At 48.5% G+C, this 26,841-nt stretch overlaps 1 protein-coding gene across 4 annotated transcripts in view; it reads left to right on the top strand.

Moving 5' to 3' along the window:
* scube3 (signal peptide, CUB domain, EGF-like 3) overlaps nucleotides 1-26,841 on the top strand; it is an 84,785-nt gene that overhangs the window by 30,583 nt on the left and 27,361 nt on the right. For 2 of the 4 annotated variants that reach the window (XM_018760154.2, XM_018760155.2), the window contains exons 4-7: nucleotides 6,219-6,353; nucleotides 19,160-19,285; nucleotides 21,202-21,318; nucleotides 26,231-26,278. In XM_018760154.2, coding sequence (XP_018615670.1) covers nucleotides 6,219-6,353; nucleotides 19,160-19,285; nucleotides 21,202-21,318; nucleotides 26,231-26,278 — 426 coding nt within the window. The remainder of the gene's footprint in view (nucleotides 1-6,218; nucleotides 6,354-19,159; nucleotides 19,286-21,201; nucleotides 21,319-26,230; nucleotides 26,279-26,841) is intronic. The other 2 variants (XM_018760156.2, XM_029246492.1) reach the window with 2 other exon arrangements.

Below are 26,841 nucleotides of genomic sequence, written 5' to 3' on the forward strand. Positions count from 1 at the left end.
CAGGATCGTTCAACCTTGTTCGGCTGGAGCGTGAAATTAAGTCCCCCTCCCCACCCTTCAATATGTGAGGATGGAAAAATCAGACCTGGACCACAGACATCTTAAACAACACGGTGGGATAGCAGAGTCGAAGCAAGGGGCCCCGGACAAGTGGCCGGATGAGTCCCGTCAAACTCACCCTACTTCAGACTTCTCACTTTAGCGCTTGGGGGTTTCGTTCTGGCGGAAACGCTGCGAGGCTCGTTTGCGTACCGAGCCGTCGGGCGAAATTTCCCCACTCAAGGCCGTAGCTGAGGGTTTGCGAAGAGCAAACAGCTAGATCATGCCAGCAGGTGGCATAGTGGTTAAAGCTGTTGTCCTGCAATCAGAAGATGTTAACTTGCGCCTCTGCTCCTGTTGTACTACCCTTGATTTGCAACGGCCACAGCCGCTTGTCCCCAGCGGGGTCGCGGCAAGCCAGAACCTACCCGGCAACGCCACGTGCAGGGCCCGGGGGGGAGGGGACACACCCTGGATGGAACTCCAGTCTGTCGCAAGGCACACCAAGCGGGCCTCGAACCCCAGACCCGCGACACAGGAGGCACAGGCCAAACCCCAGACTTAACCTTGTATGTCAGCTAAATAATGGTTAATTATCACAGCACTACGGAACCCCATGAACGCTGCCTGAGACAGTGTGAAAGGTGCACTTTTTTCCAAGAAGAGAACACGGTCAGTTAGTCTTAATACAAAACTGCCACTGGGCAGAACATCCTAACCTCTGCGGACACAGTTTCAAGCAAGCGTCACCCTGCGGTCTGCTTAATATGGACCTGTATGTACAGTGCTGATATATTTGTTCCTTTTAGTGGGCCTTGGGTTCTGATGTCCACTTCAGACTAATTTCAAACCCGGCGCCGTGGTCAGGGTTTTTTGCGAAGTGGGGGAAAAAACACTCGTGTCACTGAGCTCCTGTTCTTTTATAAGCAATGGAAAATTTTTGAGGGGGAAAAAAAAAGGAAATCCTGTAATCCTATTTGGAAAAAAAATAAAGAATCTTGTTTTAATTTCGGCCCCACGCCACCGAGATAGACGGCGAAGGGGAGAAGATGTTTAGGCGGCTTTGTTGTTTCCGGCTACCCACGGGCGTGATGCTCTTCTGGACGCTTATGGCTACGTTTGTGCTTTGCATTTGGTAAATTATTAAAAGGTAAGTGCCGAAACCGTGGAAATAGCAGGGGAACGGGGGTTGTTTTCCTATTTATGAGCTCTCTAGGCTCGCCTGCGGACACCGGCGGAGACGTCGGGGTGGGGGGTCGGGGGGGGGGGGGGGGACTTTGTTATGAAAATAGGCCCAAGAATTTGGTTGCGTCACAGTGGCACAGATAAGGGGTTGGGGTTCCTGCAGCTCATTTCTCTCCATCGCGCAGAACCAAGCGCCTCCCGAAAAAAAGAGAAGAAAAAAATCCAGAGCGGAGACGCTGTAACTCAGTCGCAGTGTTTACACATCTCCAGGACTCAGCGCAAGGCCAAATGTTATATATACAGCCAGGCTATCTGAGAGGCCAGAGGACGCAGTCTCTGCAAATAGAGCCGATCTCTTAATCTTTCTCCAGTTTTTCCCCCCTTGTCGATGCTTTTTTCGAAACGGCAAGGGCCGAAATATGTCTCATTCTTCATAACCGAGAGTCTTTTTTAACTTGATTAAGGCATTTTTCCATTTGCTTGAATTTAAAAAAAAAAAAAAAAAAACTTTTTAAAGTCCGAATAACACGAGCACTTTTTTAAGTCGTGCCGGGATCCTTTTCCGTTTGGAAATATTTGCTTTGGACGCAGGCCTCACCCGCCACACAACACAAGCAATTATTGGTGCTATTTGAACGGGAGGGATCTACTGACGTTCGTTCACAGGGACCAGGAAATGAAACCTGCATTGATGCTGCATTGATGCATTAAGGCTGGATATGTGTGTGTGTGTGTGTGTGTGTGTTTGTGTTTGTGTTTGGAGGGCAGGAGGGATGGAGCTGGTGTGTGAGGTGCCTACCAGTTTATCTGCAAAGACGCAGTCCCAGGATCCTGGGCGTTAAGCTGAAAGCGTGCTTCTTCCCCCCCGCCCCCCTCCGCCCCCGGCGAATGGGAGCGGATGCTGCCAGGATGCAGCAGAGAAACACAGACCTTGTCACCTCGCGAGGAGTCATCACGTCGAACGCCCCACTCGAGGACACGTTGGCGTGTCACCCGCCTGACGCTCCTCAGGTTCTCTCGTCGGGGGTGAGGAGAAGGGACACGAGTAATGAAAACATGTGAGAGACAGATTGAGCTGGAAGTAATGGGGGTCAAACGCTGATCCTGTGGCTCAGCCTCACTTGAGCAGGACATCTCTATTTCTATTTGTATTTGTGTGTGTTTGCGACAAACCTCTTTTTTTTTTCTTTTTTTTTTTTTAAAAAAAATTCTGTGACACTGAGAATCCCCTCGGAACAGAAACTTAATCCGTCCTCCTTTCCAGACTGGACAAATAGACAGAAAATTAGTTTCGCATGACGGCTTATTAAAAAAGTGCTGTGTGTACAGAGGGCCTAGGAGGCGGGTAGGATTCCAACATCCCCGGTCCCTGAGAAGCGAGAGACACCCGCAGCCGCAGTCATCGTCGCTCTGATCCGCAGGAGCGGCTCCCATGCGGCTTCCGTTGGTGATCATGCAGTGGATTGTGGGTTTGCTGGGTGGTTGGTTGGTTGGACGGCAGTCTGCCTCCGGTGTCCGCAGAAACACGTTCCATGGGCGTGTTACACTGACCAACCCCGTTAGAAGGAAAAACTAATCCTGGAAATCTACAGGGGCAGCCGGTTTCTGCCCCACCTCCGTCTTTGACCTCTTTGACCTCAATCGATCCGGACTTGGGCGTAGCGGGAGGCCCGTCCCGTGTGTCGTCGGGCCGCGTGATGCTGACATTACGCATCCGCCGCGCTTCTGTGTTGTCTAGGAAATGAGGTGCTCATTTCAGCACCTTGAGTCAGCAGGTGCGCTGGGTAATTAATCCCTGCTTGTCCTTCCAGGTAAAGGCAAACTTGTCTGCAATGGAAGAGCTTCTCCAGTCTAGCCTTTCCGCAGGGACTGCTACCTTCCGCACCACAGGGTCACTTTACTGCACCGTTTTCTTGTACAGTAGCACTGCTCCTGTCTTCCTGGGCTATACATCAGATGTGGATTTGAATCGGAGCAGTCTGTGCGGAGTTTGCGTGTTCTCCCCGTGTTCACACGGGTTTCTTCCGAATGCTCTGGTTTCCTCTCACAGTCCAAAGATGTATTTCAGGTAGATTTTTTCACTCTAAGTTGCCCTTAGTGTGTGTGAGTGGATGTGTGTCTGTGTATGTGTTGCATCGCTCTGCTCTATAAAAAAGGTAAATTACTGTTGTTACCCTAGCGTGGTATCTTGTACTCAGCAGAGTAAGTCACCTTGGACCAAAATAAGTCCTAAACTCTGGTCAATAATTGCCGAACAGTGCTTTCGGCGCACGTAAATGTATCGCAGTTGAGCTGACTTTTTTTTAAAGGTAGTTACGATGTTTGGCTACAGATGAGCTGCCTTTACCCAGTGTGTGCATAACTTAGAGTATTTCACCTGGATATTTTGTTTGAAGCATATCGGACGAACTAGCTACCTCCAGGCTGGGATGCGAACCTGTAATTTTTTCAGTTGTTTTTCGGGTTCCCTGAGCAACGAGCTACCCGCTGCTCCAGATCAAGCTCAGCGCTGCCTGTACTGCCTTATCTCAGTGTAACAAGTGCCCTGAAAGCATCCTGCATGAGGGCCACTGCCCAGGACAGACCGGGGAGATGTACTTGAGGGACCGTGATACGTTCCAGCCGGCGCACCTGAGTTTTCGGTTCGGCTAGCAGAGCAGTCTGCGGCCAAGCAGACATGCGAAAGACCGGCGGGCGTCTGTTTGCTCCGACGCCCCTCGCGGCCGCCGACGACGCACGCGTCTCAGTCCGCCTCCGCCTCCGGCTCCTTCCGCCTGGGGATCCCGCTGCGCGAAAGAGCCGCGGGCTGAACGCCGTCCCTGCCCCAGGAGGAGCGTGCGGCGGCGGCGCTTCCTGCGGTCGAGGGCCTTCGTGCCTGAGCCGCTGCTCCACCGTGTCGCACGAGCGATCCCCATCTCCTCTCTCAGGGATGCCGCTTTTGTGAAGTTCCGCCGCCTTTGCGGCTTACGTGTGCTGAGCCTGTATGCTTAAAGGCGCGACTATAATAATGCACCGCGCTGTAAAAATATGGCGTTGGGGTTGCCGAATCCCAATAAAATACAAACGATTTTTAAACGAAAGGGCGGAACTCATTGGATTCATACTCACTTTTTGAATATGGCCTCGGCATAAAATGAAACGCACTAACAAAGCGCGGAAGATCGTTCCCGCCTTTAACGGTTTCTGTGCAGTAGTTAGGATCCTAAAAAGGATAGTTGATTGAAAAGCAAGGAAGCCCATACTAAGTGAAAAATGATAAACAGCAAAACAATGAATTTTTCTCCATTAATGCATGTATGTGTTTATTAGTGACAAAAATTGTTTAAGATGAAAATGTACAGGAAATGTGTAACATGCTGTCGAAAAAGCTAAGGAAAATTCCTGACTTATGCCTTTTTAACAAATGAATATTCCGCTGCACTCTTTGGCTGGATGTTTTTACGTACTTCTCTGTCTCGCACTTGAAGACTTATAACACCGAGAATTTACAAATACATCAGTGCATATAGAGTGAGAGCTCAAGGTCAAAAGAAAAAAAAGTATCACAGGTATGATCGGGTAACACTTTCCAATTACTTCCTGAAGGGCATCCAGACATTCCAGAATTCATTATAATTGGCATGCAAATCAGATCACACTTCTCAGTGTACTGTCTCTACCTGTATGTTGCTGTGACCCTGTGCTCTTCATAAAAGCGCTCGACTAAAAAGGACCTATAAACTGCTGGAAACACTGTGATGCGCAGCAGTGTTGCAGTGTTAAAAGGCCTTGCAACAGCTGTGTAGTGGATTTCCAGTGGCGCCGCAGAACACCCAGAAAGAGCCTGGTGACAACAGGGACCTTTTCTCTCTGGAGTTTACTGTAACAGGACACAATGGAACAGAAACGGTCCCTTTACACAGCAGCCTTGGTGTCACACGGGGGTCCCTCTCCATCGTCACCTGAACGTGGACAGGGGAACACGATGCCCAAAAATGGGGGTACAGCATTCGAAATGAAAGTAACACGGTATAATTAATGGAACATTAGTGGAAAACGACCGAAATTTCTTGAAATTATTAAATTAAATATTGAATTAAATGTCGTTACGCTGTAGATGTAAGCTGGTAGCCGGTGAGTCTCCACCGTCCCGCAAAAACGCCATCCCTAGCTTTGGGCTCCTAAAGTGTTGGCTTCTGGTAAAGTTCACGGAAGTTGAATCGCTTATTGGGTGTTTGTCACCTTCATGTCTGGTGGAGCCTTTACGCTCGCCTCGCTTTCGTGGACTGTGCGGACAGCGCAGGAGGAGAAAACATTGTCCCCCGCGCTTTCGGCCCCCGGAGGGAACGAAGGCGCGCACAAGTGATGTCTGAGATGACGGCATCGCAACAAACACAAGCGTGGCAATTAAAACTGGCAGCGAGTCACTACAAAAGTAATAGCCAAAGACAGCTTTTGAATGTCAGTTCCCTAGAATTAGGCACTTAGAGCAGAATGTGGTCTGAGTCGAAAAAATGTACGGGAACAGAGGGTCACCACTTGGTCTGTCCATATCGACTTACTGTTTTCCCACAATAGAAAATTGGACTGTGGATGAGGCATGATGGACATGTTGAGATGAAAACACTCGTTATCCTGCTGCATAACCCCTTTATTTGCCATTTTTCACTCGGCCAGACAGAGAGTAGCCGCTCTTGGCTTAGTCCAGCGGACCGAGCTGACCTAGTGCGGCTGGGAAGTTTACCATAAAGCAAAGTTATGTAAGGACTGTCCTTTCAGCATGCAGGTGAAGCCGGCTCAGGCCGGCTACCTAATGTCACGCAGTGCTGCGTGTCATCGATTTCTTCTGCTTTGATGCTCTGACACTTCCTGTCCTTGGCTTCGGATGCCATGCAATGTGACTTTCACTGTTATAAGGAAGAGGCAATAGACAGGAAGCTCCCTACAGCTCTGTAATGCATTTCTCTCTCTCTCTGTCTGTCTTTCTGTGCGTGTGTCTGTCCGTCTACGGCCAGACGTGGACGAGTGCGCGGAGGGGAACGGCGGCTGCCAGCAGATCTGCGTCAACATGATGGGCAGCTACGAGTGCCGCTGCCGAGAGGGCTTCTTCTTGAGTGACAACCAGCACACCTGCATCCAGAGGCCCAAAGGTAACAGCTGCAGAAACACACACACACACACACACACACACACACACACACACACACACACACACACGCAAAGACACACCAGATAAGACCTTTCATTACCTCTACTAGAACCAAGGTTTGCACTGAAGTCACATGCTTGCTTATATCTGAAAGACGGAATGCTGGAGATTCTTCATAGGTTCTAATCCCACTTTGTCGTCCGCATTTGGGTCTCAGGAGGTAACGCCTTCTAACAGGCAGTCCTTGGTTTGGTGCCGTTCTGTTTTAATCCCGAACTCCATACATCTTCCGCTTCCACTCTCTGGCTGCCTTTCAGGTTTGTCTAAGATATTTCTTTTTCCACTAATGTGGCAGGCAGGCAGCTAGGTAATGTGATAAAGGACAAGGATTTGTAACCTGAAGTTCGCTGCTTCTAGCCCCTCTCCCTGCTACTGCTGTAGGATTCTTGATGAAGGTACAAACCCTGATGTGCTCCAGTAAAGTATCCAGTTTAGCCAGTTTGCCCCAAATTCTATAGCGTTGCACTAAATGCTGTAAATGAGAAATTAATTATGATTTTAATTATGATACAGTTTTAACAGAAAAACTGCAATAGAAACGTTTAGAGTAGCCACTGTTAAGAAATACAGGAAAAGTACTCCAGTCTCCTCCTTTTATCTGGGAAGGAGAAATTTCCAGTGGTCCTGTTCCTGCGAGCTGTGGGCGGATTGTTGCACGTTATGCCCGGAATGGGCACTCTGTGCGCGCTGCAGTGTAACTGTGGACGAGGTGTGCGTCGCATCCGAGAAAGGTGAACGACTTGCTTTTGGCGAGGAAGCAAGCAGGTAGCGCTGACTCAGCGTCACGTAATTATTTGATGCTCAGAGTTTATCTCCAATACCAAAGCATAGATCTGAACATACATCGCCCAAGAGGGAGAACTTGTAACATACCTGCTGTTCCCAAAACAGCATGTTGAAGATGCATCTTTGTTCTGCAACAGGCGTGAATGCTGTCCACCACACTTACCTCTATAGATGTAGCAGTGTACTCTAGTGTAGTGTAGTGTAGTGTAGTGGTTGATCTGCTGCCTTTGGACCTGAAGGTCGCAGATTCAAATGTCATCTCTGGCTGTAGTACCCTTGAGCAATGTACTTACCCTAAATTGCTCCAGTAAAATTAGCCAGCTATGTAAATAGGGAAATTATTGTAAGCAGATTAACATTGTAAGCTGCTTTGGAGAAAAGCATCAGCTAAATGAGTAAATGTAGATCTCCTTTCAACATGGGTGAGCAGCATCCAATTATTGTAATGGTGGCACCCCCATGTGCTATGCAGCCCCCTCCTGCTACCCCAGAGTTGGCTATGAGATGCAAACTCATCCACTTCCCTGCAGTCCTCATTGTGTGGAAGCATCATTGTTATTATATTTATCTGCAGAGATTGCTGTGCTGTGGTCCGATCCCTGTATAGTCCCCTCTGCTTTAATCATGTGAAAGGTAACCAGGCCCCTGAGGGAGGACAGGGGCCTCTGGATGCTGGGTTTATGAGATAAATCTGGCCTACTGAACTGTCAGTGTTTGCCTTTCATAAGCATGGTGTTATTCGAGTCAAGCGAATAGCTGCGTGGCGCAATTCAACGGGCCGTTTCTCTCGGCGGAGGTGGATCCAGCAGACGATCGTGGGGCAGCCAAGTGGAATATTTCTTGATAAATGCCCCGTTAATCTTCCATATTTCATGGTAATATTGGGTTATTACTCCCAGATGACATCCTTTCAGAAGAAGACGTTAAAGCCTGGATAAATTTCAACACATCGCCTTTCCTGCTAAATACTGGGATGCTTGGGGAAGAGGCAGGCAGCGGGCATCTGCTTGTCATTACAGCCCAGGATGCATGGAGTGGACAGGTCTTCATGGAAGAGGGTACCAGTAGGAGTCCATGGAATTGTTAGTGTCAAAGCAACACTGGCTCATCTCACACACAATCTACAACCACTTGTCCATAGCAGGGTTGCAGTAAGCCAGAGCCTACCCGGCAGCACGGGGCGCAAGACCGAAGGGGGATGGGACACCAGTCCGCCGCAAGGCACCTGAAATAGGGCTCGAACCCTAGCCCTGCTACACAAGGGGCACTGGCGAAACCCGCTGTGCCGGCGCCTTTCGTTTCCCTGTTCCAATATGCTGAAAGGTCATGTGTTGTGGCCAGTGCAAAAATTCATGTGCACAAAATAAGGGAGATCGTGCAAATTTTTCCTCCTGGAACAAGGAAGACGCTTGAGGACAATGACCTCGGTGGTCCATCACCTTTTTGGTACGGTCATACCCCAAGATATGCCAATTTGGATTGCGATAATTCAACTTTACATTTTATTTAACGCCCCTGCCTCATCTTTCCGGAGTTTATTTACATGTATGAAGAGTGAATTTGGATTTTCCATATCTTCCAATAGGTGAGCAGTGCAAGACAAGAGCCACCCTGTGATCTTCTTCACAGTTATATCTTGACTCATGCAGCATTAAGTTCTCAACCACCGTTAGCCCTTGTTTGCTAGTTTCGTCTATTATAATCTCGGCAATCGTGGCCCCTCTCCGGACTATATATACAATGTCAACTTTTTCAGCGAGTGTCACTTCATTTTCATTATATTCATTGATTTCTTTTCTCTTTACTGCTGTTTACATTAAAGGTTGAATTAATATGTAAACATTGAGTATCAAGCTGTGTATGGATTGTTTGTGTTAGGTGTGAGACACAGTATAATAGGTAAGACAGAGCTGAACGAGTGCAGGCAAGCAGCCATTCATCATTCCGGAGTAATTAATGAAGGAAAAACTGCTTCATGCTGTATTATGATAACTGATATTACACATTATTGAATAATTGTGCTCATATTAGTGGGGTTTGCTGATATTTTACCTTAAATCGATGTCAATAATGGGGCTCAGGAACACATTTAAAACAATTTACCACTAAAGTAATTAGCATCGTAATTTAGTAATTAGCAAGGCAATTTGCCACTGAAGTAATTACCATTGAAGGTAATTAAGTTTTTTGGACTATGAGAATTCACCTTATGAAGGGTTTTTGAGAAAAAAAAATTTGCATGTGAGGCAGGAAAGACTTTTTTGTTTTAAATGTCACCATTTCATATGTCAGCAAGAAATGGATCGCGCCAGTCCCGGCAGCACCCATCTGACGGCGCCTGGCGTCTCTCTCGTCGGATAGCCTTGTTAGCGGGGCGGCTACGCCAATTAGGCAGCGGGGCGCTGCGGGCCCCGGGCGGCTAATGACAGGACCCGGTGGCGTACGCCGAGTTCTCGTTAGGTGTGCTGCGTGTTTCGCGAGAATAACAACTCTCCTCTGTACAAGAGCCTTTCGCGTTCACCCGGCGCAATGCAACAGTTCATTTGTTCCGCGAAAACAGTCCTCGGCCTCCCCCCGTCGTCTCTGAAAGGGCAGCTGGGGTGGTTAAGGGGCTGGAAGAATGCCGAGCGGGATGAGGAGCATTCCTGCTCTTTCCATCTAGATCGTTTGAGGAAACCGTCTATGTGACGCCTACGTCCAAGGACGCGCTGTGTGCTCTGCGGGGGGGGCTATATTGTCCCTTCACCTGTACTTTATATTATGTGTATTTTTGTGTAATGGTCATTGCGATATAAATGTCTGAAAAGATATAATGGGGCTATTAAACTTTTTCGGCCTCAGATCCCCAGCAGCTCGGCCAATGGTAGCACGCAAATTGTTAACGTATAGGACGTCGAAATATCGAACGTGAAAAGCTCTGCTTCATGCATATTTATTTGTTTCTAAAATCTTGGTGAGTCTTGCTAAAGTGTCGCGAAGACAAAGGAACACCCACTTTTGCGGAATTGAATTTCAGTTTATTTTCCTTCCCTTCATTTTTCAGCTTTATAGTCTAAACCCATCATTAACTCTCCATTGTTATTTATTTTCTTGACAAAGTTTATTACAGTTCTACCATTATTTGGCCTCGAACCGTGACGCCTGTGTAGAAAACTTGCTGCTCTGCATAACGCATTAAAAAACATGAAGCCAAATCCAGGAGTCGCTTTCTTCTTGGAGAATCTCTATGGGTGCAATAAAGGGAGTTCTTTAAATGTGTCTTCAGAACTTCCCTTTTCCCTTTATGGGCATCCCAGCTGGACTGTAAAAGGACACAAAAGATTGACAGCAGGGCCATATGCTCATCAATACCAGGGCTTCCTGCTTGGCTCATTTCCATCACTTGCCCTTCTGTTGGGAGAAGGTAATTGCCCACCTTGACCTTCTGCCACCATACTGAGTGGACCCCTTAGCTGTCACATTGAGCAAGCACACCTCCGCCCGGTGGCCCTCTGGGTTGGCGGAACGCATCGCGAAATCAAAATGCTAACGTGCTGCGGGGTCACCCGGCAGAGATGGTGCCGAACCCCGTGGGAACACTGGGAACTTCCTGCCGCTCATTTGGCATTTTCCCCTTGTGTTGTTTCCTGTTTGCTCCTTTCGTCTTCGTGGCATCACATTTACATTCACATTTACATGTACATTAATTACATTTATTCATTTAGCAGAAGCTTTTCTACAAAGTGACCTACAACTCAGAATAAACAAAAGTTTATTCTCCCCCTCCGGCCTTACGCCCTCTGTTGCCGGGTAGGCTCCGGTTCCCCGCAACCCCGTATGGGACAAGCAGTTCTGAAAATGTGTGTGTGTGTGTGTGCATTACACCAACTGACAAAGCGTTATAAATGCAAACACACGATTCTCAAAGTGAACTCACTAACTCCAACACTTAATAGAACATCACGGTTCGTCCAACAGTCATTAGACCGGTAGCTTCACATAGAATTGACAGGAAATACAAAGGTGATCGTGGGAGATAATGCAGTGAAAGTTTATGGAGCAGTTAGAAGATCTGGCGAGAAGTAGGTTTGAAAGACACGTCTGAGACCACCCTTTGATGTTGAAAGGGATTCAGCAGTCCTGAGGAAGGGAGGGAGGTCATTCCGCCATATCAGAGACAAAACTGAGAACCTCTGAGCTTTTGATTTCATATGTCACTTCCAGTTTCTGAAAGATCCACTGGCTGAGACAGTAAGGGAGGTGCAGGCGGCGTAATGTACTTGTCCATCATCTGCCTTCCATTAGCTGCCTGTGGAAGGTGGGGGTTCACCTTTCCAAGGGTTCTCGCCTGCCGTTAAACCACAGCTGACTTAGCACCCTAAGTGCGTGACTAGGTTCCCAGACTGCTTCGCTCTGCTTCGTCTCTGATGACAAGGCCATCCCGCAGAGGGCCTTTGTCTCATACCCCCATCTCAAGGTACCCCCATCTTGCATCTTCAAAACTGGGATCATTGTGGAGAAATGAGTCTTAGGGAATAACTTAACGGGTGTAATTACCGTGTTAAATGCTACATGTGAGACATCCGTGGGTGCTGACGGATGAGTGTGGGCTAGCCGCACAGGACGTATGCAGACACACACACACTCAAACTACATTCAGATTCTATACCCCAAGCTGTTACGTGACCTGTTGCGCCAATGCCCTTTGTGCACCGTGACCTTCGGGAGGGTCAGCCGCAGTGTGTGCCATCACTGGGCATGTTTGCTTCTTCACTCAAAACCCCTTCCTGTGCATTACTCCTCGGGTCAGTAAAGCGCTGCCCTCTGTGCTTCCTGGCCATATCGCAAACTCTACGGCCTACGACCGCTACTGTGTCTGAATAATGTACATATTCGGTGCTCTTTTTTCTGCGGGCAGTTTAAGGAAGTGAAAAATTAACTGGAGAAACACATAGGGACAACACGTGACGTGTGCTCAAAAGGCCCAGCTTTGAACCCCACCTCCAGCTGTGGCATGAGTTGAGCAAGGTACTTACCTTGAGTTGATGCAGTAAAAATCTGTATAAATGGGTAACTCACTGTAAGTTGTTTAGAAGAAAGGCCTAAGCTAGATGAACTGAGGGCACGAAAATTGCACGTGCGACTGACAGGAAACCGAGAATTGATTGAAAATGAACCTTGCAAATACAACTTAATGGAGATGCGCTTTGACTCTCTTCTTGAGCGCCGAGAGGCGTTCAGCAGTTCTGCGGGAGAGAGGGAGCACATTCCGTGAAATCAGAGCAAAAACTACGAACCCACAGACTGTTCATTTTGGATCGCTTCGAAGTAGGATCACCCAGCAGCCAAAGGTGAAGGAGTGCAGCAGTCTTGTTAGGGTATAGGGAGTGACCAGGCTCTGTAGGCATCAGAGTGCAGATCCGTTGACGGTCTTGCAGGCCATTACAGGCATTAAACTAACTACCGCCATAATGACTGAATGATATGCCTTTATACTGACACGGGAAAAGCAGACCATTTTTGTACTGGCAAGGCACACTGGTCATATTTCTGCAGTGCGCGTGTTAATTGCATTTGTTCACAAAAGTTGCACATTGTTTATTTTATCGGCGTGAATGCTACGATTATTCGGCGATGCAGTCAAAACATCAGCCAAATAGATTTTTTTTTTTCACCAAGGACAGGCGTGTAGAAGAGTGAGAGCGCTTGAGCTGTTCTGTCATCTGTCAGGTGTTGCTCTCCCCCCAGCCCCCCATCAGGGTGGCCCGGGGGGGGGGGGGTGCTCAGGTTCTGCAACCCGACCATGCGACTGCACCGCTCTCACACAACAGCCCCATCTACCCATTAAGTTCGCCCGTCGACATGCTATCAAAGCCCCTTCTCCGTGATCCCCGTAGGATGCCCTTGCTCCCAGCCTTCGAAATTACTCCCATCTCCCCAATCCGCAGACACTGCGTTCCTGCCCTTTTGAACAAATATACACAGCAGTGGCTTGGACCCTGGTGAGCCTTGGCTTCCCTGCTGCTGAATCCTCCATACCTCTCCCTGCGGCAGGCGTCTCTTTACGCGCTGCGGCTAGCGCCGAAGGCCATCGCTAAGCCCCGCTGGTCCACGGGGTTTTTCCACTGCCACTCCCCCATCTCCCACCCCCCATAGCCTTTCCTCTCCAAGTCCGCGTGCTCCCGGCTTGAGAGAGGGGTCGGCGTCCGTCCGATGCCTGCTGATGCACAGAGGGAGGGAGGCTCCCGCACCTGCTACATGAGGAGTGGGGGTCACCTTGAGCAGGGGGGCAATAGCGGGGCTGGGGAGTGAACAGGTGTCGCAGTCAACACACAAAATGTAGCCGTCATAGCTAATCACACACAGGCACGGATTCACATGCATGTTTTTCCTTCACACGGACACATATTTGTTTAGAAGGAATAATGTGTCCCATGTATATAACACACACACACACACACACACACACACACACACACGTGCATAACAATTTCCCAGTCATGCTAGTAACTGAAAGCTCATTTTCACGAGCTGGCACACCCGCACTCACTCTTACACACACAAACGCATACGCCGATACACATCGACACATGTCGACACGCTGTCACATCCCGGGACTCTCGCAAGAGCTGCTTCCCGCCGAATGGCCCCCGGAGCAGTTTGAAAAGCGTGTCAGATCTAGTTTCTCACCCCAGAAACATTTAAGACGCTTTATCTCCGGTTCGTCGGAAACTACGCCAGCGCTGGCTTGGAATGCTGTTCGGGCATAATCTAATGCGGAAGAGGGAGCATCCGTTGGCATCCAAGGTGTGACTCACGTTAATCACGGGCCCGCAGACGAATCCTGCGGGAATGTTAAATGCCATTCTTTGCATATTTCGAGCCAGGTCCTGCATATAGCGTATAACACGCTGATCGATAGTTTCGATTCCCAGAATTCTCTTCGGTTACTCATTTTCGTCAGCGAAAGCACACTTTCCCTCCGTTTTATTCTTCCCAAAGGGAAAAGGAACGAGAAACGGCGTGGACTTAGGAGTTGAGGTGCTGCGGTTCTGTTCCTCTGGGGGGGCACTAGTGGTGACCAGATCGGAAATCAAAAACGCTTCACGATCCAGAGACCTTGCATTTCATTATGGGCGACGCTCCTTTGGAGCCTTTGGCGTGATTGCGGTGCAAAGAAAGGCCTCGCGCCCACCGTCCCTTCACTCCTCGCTGACACAACCCATGTTCAACAGGGTCGTGACTTTGGGACTGCTTTCCGGCGGCTCCTAGCGCTGTTCCCTTGTAGTGCTCATGCTCGGCAATTCCCGAAAGTGCCCATTTCGGCACCGTATACTTATTCGCTGCGCTTTGTGCGCAATACACATACGTGCTCAGCTGCTGTGTACATTGTTTGGTAAATATTGTATTTCTCGTTGCTTTTCATCCATCATGTGCGGAGAAAAAAAAGCCTGCAAGCGATGTTACAGCATCCAAGATGCAAAGGAAAAGCATTTGCTTGGGCGTGAAACCACAAGTGTTCGGGCAGCTGGAAGCCGGCGAGCGTCAAGCGGAGGTTGGTGCTTCTTCAAACCTGGCAACATCCACCATGAGGACAGTTATGAAAAATGCAGACAAGATAAGAAGTTCTGCTGCTACCACCTCAAAATTGTCTGCAAATTAAAATTTGTTATTTGTATGTGTAGTGGAGGGGTGCGGTGGCACAGTGGGTTGGACTGGGTCCTGCTCTCCGGTGGGTCTGGGGTTCGAGTCCCTCTTGGGGTGCCTTGCGACGGACTGGCGTCCCGTCCTGGGTGTCGTCCCCCCCCCCCCGCCCTGAGTTGCCAGGTTAGGCTCCGGTTCCCCGCGACCCCGTATGGGACAAGCGGATCAGAAAATGTGTGTGTGTGTATTTGTATGTGTAGTGGGGGGGCGCAGTGGGTTGGACCAGGTCATGCTCTCTAGTGGGTCTGGGGTTCGAGTCCCACTTAGGGTGCCTTGCGACAGACTGGCATCCTGTCCTGGGTGTGTCCCCTCCCCCTCTGGCCTTATGCCCTGTCTTGCCAGGTTAGGCTCTGGCTCCCCACAACCCTGAATGGGACAAGCAGTTCAGAAAATGTGTGTGTGTATTCGTGTTTTAACCTAATGCGGTATTATGTTGTAACGACATTTATTACTGTTTCATTTAATGCTCCATGTTCTATGAAGGTGTGCTGAGCGCTGACTTGGATATTGCTGTATGCTGCTTCCTAAAGGCTACAGAGTGCACATTATTTGTGTTTAGCTTCGCAGGAATCTTGAGGCAATGGTATTCCAAGGCGAGTATACAAGGTGTGTCTTGTGAAGCACAAAGTTTCGTTCGGCAGCGATAATTAAGGGCACGATAACAGTGATGCGTGCGCGTTAAAATGGTTCTTTTGTTGCATTTCTTTTTTTCACACAGAAAGTGTGTCGCTCGCCATTTTCGAGGGAGCAGCTTTTTTAAAGCGTCGTTACCTTGAAAGACTCCCGATCACCAAGAACGATCAAATAGCGCGGCGTTGCCGCCGTTTACGCAGCTCGTACCCTGTCCGTTTGAAAGGTACCTTAGAGACGTTGTGCAGAAGCATCAGTTTGTGTGTGCGCTACAGAAACCCTTTTGATGCTTTTATTTTTGGGTACAAGGGCGTGCTTTCAGGCGCTTTTGCAGCAAAGAGCGCCCGACCTCGGCGATTTGAGGGATTTGATCTGAGTCGAGTGTGTTAGTCCCAGAGGCAGGAAGCCAGGCCTCACATTAAAAAGGCCCATCAGAGCGTCCAGTCGCTCCGCACGTTGGCTGGGATGTCTCCGCGTCTCTGTGGCCAAAGGCCTGGAAAAGACCTTTTTATGTCCTGTCAGTTGCTGGATTTTCGGGCTGTTTTTCATACATTCAGTTTTTTTCTTTTTTTTTTGCCTTTAACACACGGTGGTTTGCTCTGAACTCTCTGACTGAGTATGTGGGGGAGCAGCATTCAGGGGCAGCTCTCCCTTACCTCTGTGCCCTCGAGGCCTCGCTCCGCACTAGCAGTCAAGGCTTTGTCACTGGCTGGTGCTTCATTCGAGCGCTTATTAAGGGTAAATAGTGGAAGAATAAGGCTTTCCCCTTGGCCTGTTCAAAGATCCTTTTTTTTTTTTTCTTTCTATTGGCGATCAGTTTTCTTTGATGGATGTTGCTTAATTCACTTTCATTTCTGTCTGAACCTTAGAAAAGAATACGTGCAATAATAATAAAAATGATGGGTATTTGGCAGCAAACTGAGGGTTGACCGCAAAAGGTGGGCCCCAGTCTACCCAGTGAGAATAAGGCTATTGTGTCAGCGTATGAATTTTTTATAGCCCTGTCGAGAGGCAAACGCGTGGGTTCTGGCCTTGATTCGACCCGAGTGCGATGAACGGGTCTACGGTATCACAGAACGAGGGTCCCAGCTGGGAATATAGGGAGAGTTCAGAATACTGTATGTCCTCGCTGTGTAGTCCAAGCAAAGCTCGCCATGGTTGCCTTGTGTTGGGTTTTCCTAAGAGGCACAGGACCAGCAGGCATGGGGCTTGGTGCCAGGAGTCTTTTCAGTGTTTGCTGGGCCGTCTTCCTGATCGTACATTTATGTTACATTTATTTACCAGACGCTTTTTACCAAAGAGCCCTACAGTGCTAGGATACTTACTGTGATTTACCTATTTATACAGCTGGGTAATTTTTACTGGAACAATTCAGGGTAGAAACCTTGCTCAAGGGTACTACAACAGGAGGTGGGCGTCCAGTCTGAGTCCTTTGGGTGCAAATGGCAGCCTGAACTGCTAAGCCACCTGCACCCCAAGCGTAGAAAATTGCATGTTTAGGTGACATTCAAGAGGACCGTTATGGACTATGTGGACCATTAATTGACTTGTTATACCATCTTTGAAGAAAGCATGTGTTATGATCGCGGTGACATTAGAAGTGTCATTACAGCTCTTATGCCTACATTCCCATGAGGCCATGGCAGGCTGCCTCTGAAGAACGATGCTCGAGATCTGCACCGTCAACAGTATTGTAGCTGTAAGGTAGCGCACTCTGCTAATAAGAATTGCTTATGACAGGCAAAGGCTGTCCCAAACCCACAGACATGCCAAGATTAGGAGACGAGAGGCTTTAATTGGAAAGGCCGCAAAATATGGCATTGAAAGTGTTCATAATTAAGTGATTTAAAGTGAGAACTTTGAAAACTGTGACTTTGCTCAGGTTTGTAAGCACTTTCCACTTTATTGATGACACTGGCCGAAGCAATGTCAGCTATGTCAACTCACCAGAAACAATGTAGAGCTGCTCACGAAAGGAAAAGTAGTCTGCCCTGACGTCAGCATCCGAGGCGGCATCTCATCATCGGAGGCGAACAGCCTCGCGTTGCTCGGTCATGCCTGCAGAGAAGCAAAAACCATTGCGAGGGTGTGTGTGCATCGCACAGACTGAGTACCTAATGAAGCAGAATGGAGTGACTGCCCGCTGATCCCCCATGCAACACACACACACACACACACACACACACACACACACACACACATCACACCCACTCTGCAAAACTGTTGGCGGGAGTAACAAGACTCAGCGGAGACATCTTCCTCTCTGCCCCCAACCGTGGGAGATGTAGTACGAGCAAGAGGAGGACGACGACAAGGCTGACGGAAGAAGCAGCACATGGGCTTTTTTAGCAAAATGTTGGCCCAGGTATCCTCCGTGCACAGTGGTTGGCTGCTGGTGAAGTCAAAGGGACGCCTCCGCCTCCTTGGAGGAGCCTGACATTAATGCAAAGTGGGACCAGCACTGGCGCGACGCTCATTCTCTTCTCCGGCTAATGAGCGGCGTCCCCACTGTGCGAGAGTATCACATGGCAGTGCCGCAGACACCGTGTTACGCCCAGGATGTCACTGGGGTGTATCTGGGTGATAGAGGCAGGGAAGGAGGCTGATGGAGGTGGCTTTTCCAACTAGTGCATTTCTTTGGGCATTGTAGGCTGGAGCAGCTTGAGGTGGCACCACTGACTTGAAATACATTGCTGCGAATGAATATTTACCCCTGTCTGGTTTCCTCTACTTTCGTAGCTTTCTGATGAAATGCTTTTGTCAGCTGCAGCAGCAATATGTATGAAATCTGAGAGAGGAAAAAACGTGACAGCAGTCTTGTTTCTAAGTCATTTCCTCGGTGTGGAAAAAACTAAACTTGCAGCCATAGGCATGAAATAGTAACTATCCCCTAGCAGGAATCGCCATAATTAAGGCGGTAATTGATCAGATTTAATCGGAACTGAATATATACTTCAGTACATATTGTGAAAGAGGACAGAGCTGTAAGTTACAACTTCCTATTTCACCTCTGCCCTAACCCAGCACACACACACACACACACACACACACAGGCACAACCTAGAGCGCCTTTTATTTGTGGAGATTACCTCAATTAATGTTACAAGGCTGTGGGGATCAGCTCTTTATGGGATTCCTCTCTCTGCTGGAGCCCTCGTTTTATAGCGCGAGATACAGCTCGGCGTGAATGGGCACGCTCAGCGGGGCCCGCCTGGCCGAGAGTGAGCCGTACAATGTGTGTCTGTCAACGGGGACAGATGAGTGTGTGTGGGGGGTGTCCCAGGAGGAATTTGTTGTTTATTAAGCGTTCCGGTGAATAGGAGGCTTTGGAATCGGCAGGAGCTAAAGGTTATTCGGGTATTGTGTCGATGAGTGGATGGGAACAAAGGGCCTTGCCAGCGATAAGCCGGGCTCCGCTCTCTGTCTCGCTCTTCCCCTCGTCGCCCTCCCATCAGTTCCAGAATGAATTTTCGCTCCCTACCTCTTATATTTTTCAAGTGTTCGCTGCAGGTTTTTCTTCTAAAGGACTTGTTTATATTGTTGGAAGGCGTCGAAGTCATCCTTCACACGCTTTCTCTCTCCATGTTGAATTTCTCTCTGTCTCTCCTTTCTCCTACCTTCTGTCTTCCACCCCTTTGTGCTTCTCAGAAGGACTCAAGTGTATGGATAAGAACCATGGCTGCGCACACATCTGCAGGGAGACGCCCAAGGGGAACGTAGCCTGCGAGTGCCGGCCTGGGTTCCAGCTCACCAAGAACCAGAAGGACTGCAAGTGTGAGTGTGGAGAGTGGGGTGGGGAAGGGGGTCTGGGTCCCTGGCATTGAGGACAGCCGACGTCCAGGTGCTCCACAGAAGTCCGCCGTGTTCTTGATTCTAACTCCCCCCCTAGAGCCCATTTAGTCGTCTACACATGGGTTTCAGTTTTTCTCTTCAAACATATTAAATATCATTGAGAAAAATGAGAAAATTAATAAAACGAATGTCTGTTATCACAACTAAGAACATAATCACTGTGTATTTGGTCTTGACAATGTTTGACTTTTCCAGGGCAACGTTAGGCAAGACTTTCTGCACGAAAGCAGTCTAGAACTTCCACAAGACTCATTTTTCCAGCCTCCTTAAAAAAAAATGAACAAGCAGAGATTTCCTCAGCGTTGGAATCTGGTTGTTTATAATGCTTTGCACTTAACTGACAGTAAAACAGTCACATCCAAAAGGGCGGTTTTTGATTAACCTCTGCCCTTAGATACATGTGCTTGGGAAAAAAACACATTCTGTCTGGTTTATAAAGCAGTAGTAAATGTCCTTTTATACTTGAAGCATCGTTTTTATTGTGAACAATGAGGTAATATTTCTGGTGGGGAAAAAGAGGAAAACGTTGCCAAGTGGTTTTCCGTCATTTTATAAGGTCAGGAATCACAACAGAAGGAGTAAAAATGAGCGAGAAACAGACCCATCGTTTGAAAAACAGGAGGTATTTAAAATCTGCACAGATCTGAATTCCTGTTTTCATCAAAACAGCACAAAAGCATCTTGAAATCAGATTGTTTTTATTAACACGACAAAATACAAAAAATGCTGTCTTCTTGTGTGATTGTCTCACGGAAGAAGACCATTACAGCCAAGTAATGCACCTTGGTTTGTTGTTTTATTATAACCCTTCCAGTGCTATTGCTTTGCACCTCAGGATGTCACGGTAGCAACAGGCTTATACACACAATCTGAGTTTGAATTTAAAATTGAATTTGCGAGGTCAGCGCTGCCCATCCGCCTTTGGACCAATGGAGTTATCATTGGTTATCATCTCTTGGTGCTTCCATTTTTTACATTATTTATATTTACATTTCCAACTTTGTAAACAGCTGAATATTTTTTATTGAGATTATATTGTACAAATACAAAGCAATAAGCGCTGCACTTGGACCCTCTTGTCACAGTTTAGCCTCTTAACCGCTTTGATGACACAAGCACTCCGCTCCATTGGGGCCGCCCCGGAAAAGCAGTAAGGAGGCACGGGTGTCCAGAGGTGTGTGAGCAGCCTCTTTGTTCGCATTCTGTCATTGCAAGAATATTTACAGCTGGCGGGATATTTGTGTAGGCCCACATCCCCCTTATCGCAGAACACAAGGATGCCTTGGCGCTCAGAAATACGGCATGTCGCTACAAGTGCGCTCTCAGATTGGCATCAGCACAGAAAGCCATTTCAAATGTGTTCGCTTATGTGGCAATATTGTTCAGGTAATATGTTTCTTATCTACTGAGCATATATAAAATGTCATTTAGATTTTGACTACTGGCACTGTGATAGTAGATGAAACCTCCATTGGGGGTGAGGGGTTGGGTTTTCATATTGAAAGTCTAAAGAGCAATTAAGTTTTTAAAAAAAAGTGTTTGAGGACTGACAAATTGCTTCTTTCCACATCCCCCTCTGTGCCGTGCCAATGAAGTGCGCCGTTTCCCTATATTTTCCTTCCACGCCAGTGCAAGGCTCTCTAGACATTAAGGCAATCACAGTGCATGAATAATATACTACAGGTGGACAGAAGGCTTTTGGGTTCCAATCTTGAAAATTTGAGGCGTTCAGTTCAGACACAAAAATTAAATGAAAGGATATGTTTCCCATTATTTGTGTTTGTGTTTGTGTTTCGGTGAGTTCCTTACTTTTCTCCCACCTGCTCCCCGGCTGGCAGTGACGTGTAACTATGGCAACGGGGGCTGTCAACACACCTGCGAGGACACGGACCAGGGGCCCAAATGTGGTTGCCACATGAAGTTCGCTCTGCACTCTGATGGCAAGACCTGTGTGGGTGAGTCTGAAAAAAATCCTTTGAGCAAGGAAGTGAAACAAGGGGAGGGAGGGGTACGACGGGGCAGGGAGAGGGGTGGAACAAGGAGACAGTGCAGCACAGATGGAGGTGGGGACTCATAGGGGTTTGACCACTTTGATCCTTCTGCATCTAATGTTTTGACAACCTTCTCACCAGACAGAAGCAGTTTCTTTCACCAGCAATGGGACAGATTGCTACAGTGCCTCACAATACCTGAGCTGCAGGTTCGGGTGTAGGCTCGAATCCGGCTCAGGTTGTGTGAAGGTTGCATGTTCTCTCTGCATTCAAAATCCAAACATGTGCAGAAGAAGGCAATGATAAACCATTCCTATACCCTCCCTCACCATGAAAACCATACGAGTGGTCACTTCGAGTTGAATTTACTCTTTCCAACACTCTCTGAGAGAAAAAAATCACGGGTGAGGGACAGGAGAATGCATTTCTCAGCTTTGTCCACAAGACGCCTTCCACAAAACACACTTCATTGGTTCAAACGTCCACCTTCCTTTTGTCACCCTTTGACAAATGAGCCAAGAGCTGCGTTCTGCACACTAGTTTTTCTCAATGGAATCAGGATGCCTGGGAGTGACGAGCACCTGGTCCAACCCAGAGCAGACATTGACTTCACAGCTCTACCTGGAGTTAAGTCCTGTGCTCTGCCTGGGGCTCGCCCACTTTTACTCTTGTAAATGCTGAAATTATTGCATAAAAATGCATTCGGAGGCAAACTCTGTCCCTCGCTTGTGCAGCAAGGCAAAACAGGCCGACACACCGGAATGGTGACGGCAGAATAACGCTTGCAGGCCCCTCCCCTTTTGCAGAAGTGCAGCGAGGCGAGCTCTGGTTCGGTCCGTGGGCCTGCCACTGATCGTGGCCCGTTGGGCTCCTCTCTCCCGCTGTGTGTGCTTTGCTTCGCTGGCCCCTGCTCTGCTTCGCTGTGTTCTGCACCCACCTGCCAGCCCTCTCCCCGCTTGCCCGCGGCTGTCTTCCCGAACAGCGCCGTGGGTTGAGCAGCCAGCCTGTGGAAGCCATCATATGGCTTGCCCTTCCTCAGCGGAGCACCAGTGTGATTCCTTCCATAAGGATGTAGGAAATATCCCAGCTGCAGTCATTAAATCAGTCAACTTAATTGACCAATCGATCAAAATGCGTTTAACGTAGTGCATTTTTCATGAGTTTGTCACTAAGTGCTGCAGACGTGTTCTCTGGAGGGCATCAAACAGCAGGAGCAGTCATGTTGAGCCAATACGGGGGAAAACGCGGTTAGAAATAAGCGAAACAGTACATGGTGGGTCTCGAGCAACTTCACCCCCAGCTCTCTGGCCCGTCATTCTTCTAAACGAGATCCAGCTGCGAGCAGATGCCTGAGCCACCGCAGACCCCCACGGACGGCCAAACCCAAGCGCTGAGACCACCTCGTCCCCGCCCTTTGCAAGCCACAAAGCCCCTGGAGTGCTTGACGTGCTTGACATGCCGGTCCCCAGAGCGCATGGGCAGCTTTGGCGTCTGACAGCACCGCAAAGTCTGTCGTGTCCTGGCATAGACCTGACCCTCTCCAACCACTTTCCACCTATTATTATGATTATTATTATTATTATTATTTGGGGACGTGGTGACGCAGCAGGTTTTCCCAGTGCCCACTGCGTGGTGGGTCTCGAGTTCGAGCCCAGCATGGGGTGCCTTACGACGGACTGCCCTCCCGTCCTGGGTGTGTCCCCTCCCCCTTCAGCCTCGTGCCCTGTGTTGCCGGGTTAGACAAGCAGTTGTTGATGATGGATGGGTTGTTATTATTATTAATAAACATAGGCTGTTAGTAAAACCATATGAAAACAAACAAGTGCATAATAGGAGTCCTGGTCGTGGGGGCGACTGACTGGCAGGGTGACCGGAGCTACCGGAGTACGAGGAGGGGGCCGCTTGTGTTCTGCTGTGAAAAATAAAACCAAAAGATGAAGAAAACTGATATCTTGGCCTCTGAACTGTTTGCAGTTCGGTTACTGAAAAGTCATCTGTTCCTAGGTATGAGGTTTAGGTTGGTCTCATGGTACTTCATCTGTCATGTGCTTAGTGTGCACTGGGAAATATACAGTACATACGGTCCTCTGCTGAATGATTCATATTCACCCCGTCAGCTGGCTCTGTAACTGCTACATGGAAAGGAGGGCTTGGGTGAGGTTTTCAGGTGGGGATTGAATACTTTTGGGATGGATTGTGTACAGGACTGTTCCACGCAGCAGTGCCACCGGTGATGGAGCGCTCAGCCATAACCCATCGAAGCCCCCCCACAGGACTCACATGTGGGCCTCCAATAGTCCAATCATATTTGTTTTTCCATTCATTCAAACACCACGTGCACACAAGTGCCATTTCGATTTTTACATGACCATGCCTATTCATGTTGGTGTTCATTCCAGCCCATCCCTCTGGCTTAATTGCTCCAATGAATGCTTAATTAATTATAATTATTAATACAACAACTCTAATTATTGTAAGTACTTGTGATTTATGAAAACCAAAGCAACAAGGCACGCAAGCTTACCAAAATAGTTGTTTTTCACGTAATGTGGAGGAGCGTTTTGGAGGGATGCCTTCATCAGCGTCCGTCAGCTTCATACGCACTTTATCATTTCACTTTGTTAATATGAAAAACGTAGTGTTTTACCAATTAAGAGAAGATTTCACGTTAGTGGCCAAGTACATTTGCACACGCAAGGAATTTGAGTTAAGAGAATTATGTGGTCCCCCGCAACTGAACCTTCAGCAGTATAATAAACACTCTATCTCTTTGAAATTTAGGGAACAGCAAATTTAATTTGTGCAGTACACATATGCAAATTAAATTTGGTGTTCACTAAGTTTGGGAGTACTGTGCCCTTTTTATCTTAAACATTACTTAAAAATTACGTACAATCGGTATTCCGGCAGCCAAGGTCAACGTTTAATATCCTCAAATGAGCGGAATCATATGGTGTCATCCTAGTAACGCAAACACTGTAACATCTTCGTCAGCCACCATTTATTTCACCGTGTATTACAGCGTAGGAGCTTCTCTCTAGTGCTCGTCGTGCCTTACGTCAAGTACCGTATCCATGAGCGACTCAGCGTTCTAGGTCACCTTCACATTCATTCCCTGTTCAACGGTACTGACTGATGGACCACGGCGCTCTACAGAGCTGGGGTGATTTTACAGTTTAATTTATATGCTTAATGTAACTTTAAACTTAAGACAGTCTCTATGGTTCCTGCTTTCCATTCTATTCACAGTGGAGTAGAGCACTAACACACACACACACACACACACACACACACACACACACGCACACACACTGAATTCATTTTGAATTAGGAAATTTCTCAGGTTACCAGACCTTCCCTTTAATTTCCATCAGCGGCACTGGGAGCCCCCTCCGTCCCCGATGCGGGCTGCACTCCAGCGTGTTTGCACGTACGTTTCCGCAAAGCCCGAAACTAAACAAAACAAGAACAAGAGAAGTCGTCATGTGGAAGTACTCAAGCTGTTGGTGCAGCAAATCATAAACATCCCCAAATAGCAGGCAGATGCAAGCACGCTCAGGACCTGTAATCACTGCGAGTTAGTCACACTCGGCCCATTGTGCGCCTCCACCCCACACACGCACGCACGCACGCACGCACGCACGGCATTGTCAGGTGTCTTGTCGGAGTGTTGAGAGAAATGTGACCGGGTATGTGCGTGCATCTCTGAGCGTGTGGAAGAGCATGCCTCTACAATTGCAAACTCTCTTATTGCGTGGGCAGTGTACGTTGCCAGTCTGTCTGTGTGTCTCAATGGGGCTGAAGCGGTGCTGTCACTATGGCAACACGTGTCAACAGTGCAAGGTGTGCAGTCCAGTCTCGCAATCTGGCAGGACTCGGAGGGCCAAAAGTTGACGATGCACGCTCGCTAGTTGGACGGCGCCCGAAGCCCGGCCGAGTTCACCCCGGGAGTGTGTCTCAGGCAAGCGGCGGACGGTTGGCCAAAGCTGGTTCAGAAAATACCCTTGATGGCGTCAGCTGTACATCTGTCTCACCGATGTCAAAAATGTTTGAGTGCTGTTTGGGACGAAGAGCAGAATGTCGCCGCAGTCTTCGAGCCCTTGCCTCTAACACCGTTAGCCCTGAAGCCATCGAAGTCGGTGCCCCCCGCCATTCTTGTACCTTTCTGTGCGAATGTTCCAGCTGTGCCGAAAGGGCCTCCTTTCGTTCGTCACCCGCTAACCACTAACCGGCTGCCTGCTGCCATTCCCTGGCTGCGCTAACTCAGTGAAACACGCCTTTACATGCCACTCGCCTGCTGCCACCGTCTGCGCAAACACAAGACCTCCCAGGCTAAAATGAAGTGTGTTTTTCGACGCATGTCTATGTGTCTCTTTCCTCCACGAGCAGTGCTACTGCTGTGATCTGAGAAGCATGTCTCCCACGTGAAGATTAGGAAAGATGTTGACAGGACAGCGAATGTAGTGTCACTTTCCAGTGATGGACGCATTCCTTCTTGTCGTGAACTGATGGATGTCTGCAGTTGCTCCCTCTCGTCGATTCTGATCATGGCACAATACTAAAACAAAACTGCATATTCAATGTTACCGTATGCTATCGGTATATCGTTTAAAAAAAAAAAAAGAAAAAAAAGAAAGCAACCCAGGGGTCCCATCTGAGGTTGTACCTCTGCAGCTGTACTGCTTCCCAGGATGCCGAGGGCCTTCCTACACCCATGCAGATGTCCTCGGAGCACCACAGGCAAGGCGTGCGGGTATTTGTGTGTGTCGGCTGGCCTTGCAGTAAACCCAGAGCACTAAAGTGCTGTTTTTGCAATGTGTGCATGCGTGTGTGTGTGTGTGTGTGTGTGTGTGTGTGTGTGTGTGTGTGTGTGCAGGGGATCGGAGTGCCCAGCAGCAAGCAGCACCACAACTGTTACCCAATGGTAAATATCCCTGTTCTTCCAGTATGGGTGGTGGGTGGGTGGATGGATGGACGGGTGGTTGGGTGGTGGGCGGGAGCGCTGGTTTAACCACACCTTTTCTGTCCCGGGGGGGGGGGGTCACAACTAACACTGTGATGCAGCGCCGTTCCCTTTGACCTCCTCTCCTACTCCTCCTGCTTTGCTGTTCCACGAGTGCTCTTTCAACATGTACGTCCTCGACAGGACCGTATTCGTAAAGCGTTCGCATGGGTGCTTTTATTCGGCTGATGAGAACATGTGCGGGAATTTCATTTCCAGAGCAAGAGCTTTGTAAGTCGGGCTCTCGGCTTTCGAGCTCAGATGAATTAGCCGGACGGCCTCCTCTCCTTTGTAATATTCTTCTTATGTTTCTAGTCATGTTGGGGTTGTCAGATCTCAACAACCCCGTTATTATCTGACACATCGAAGTGGACGTTTTGTTGCTGGTGCCCTTACAAAACCCGAACTGCACCTACAATTACTTCACCATAAATTACAGCTGCAGTAATAAGCTATTAGGCACAAATGGAACACTACCCTGTATT

The sequence above is a fragment of the Scleropages formosus genome, chromosome 19 (genome assembly GCF_900964775.1).
Source record: "Scleropages formosus chromosome 19, fSclFor1.1, whole genome shotgun sequence".
Lineage (NCBI taxonomy): Eukaryota > Metazoa > Chordata > Actinopteri > Osteoglossiformes > Osteoglossidae > Scleropages > Scleropages formosus.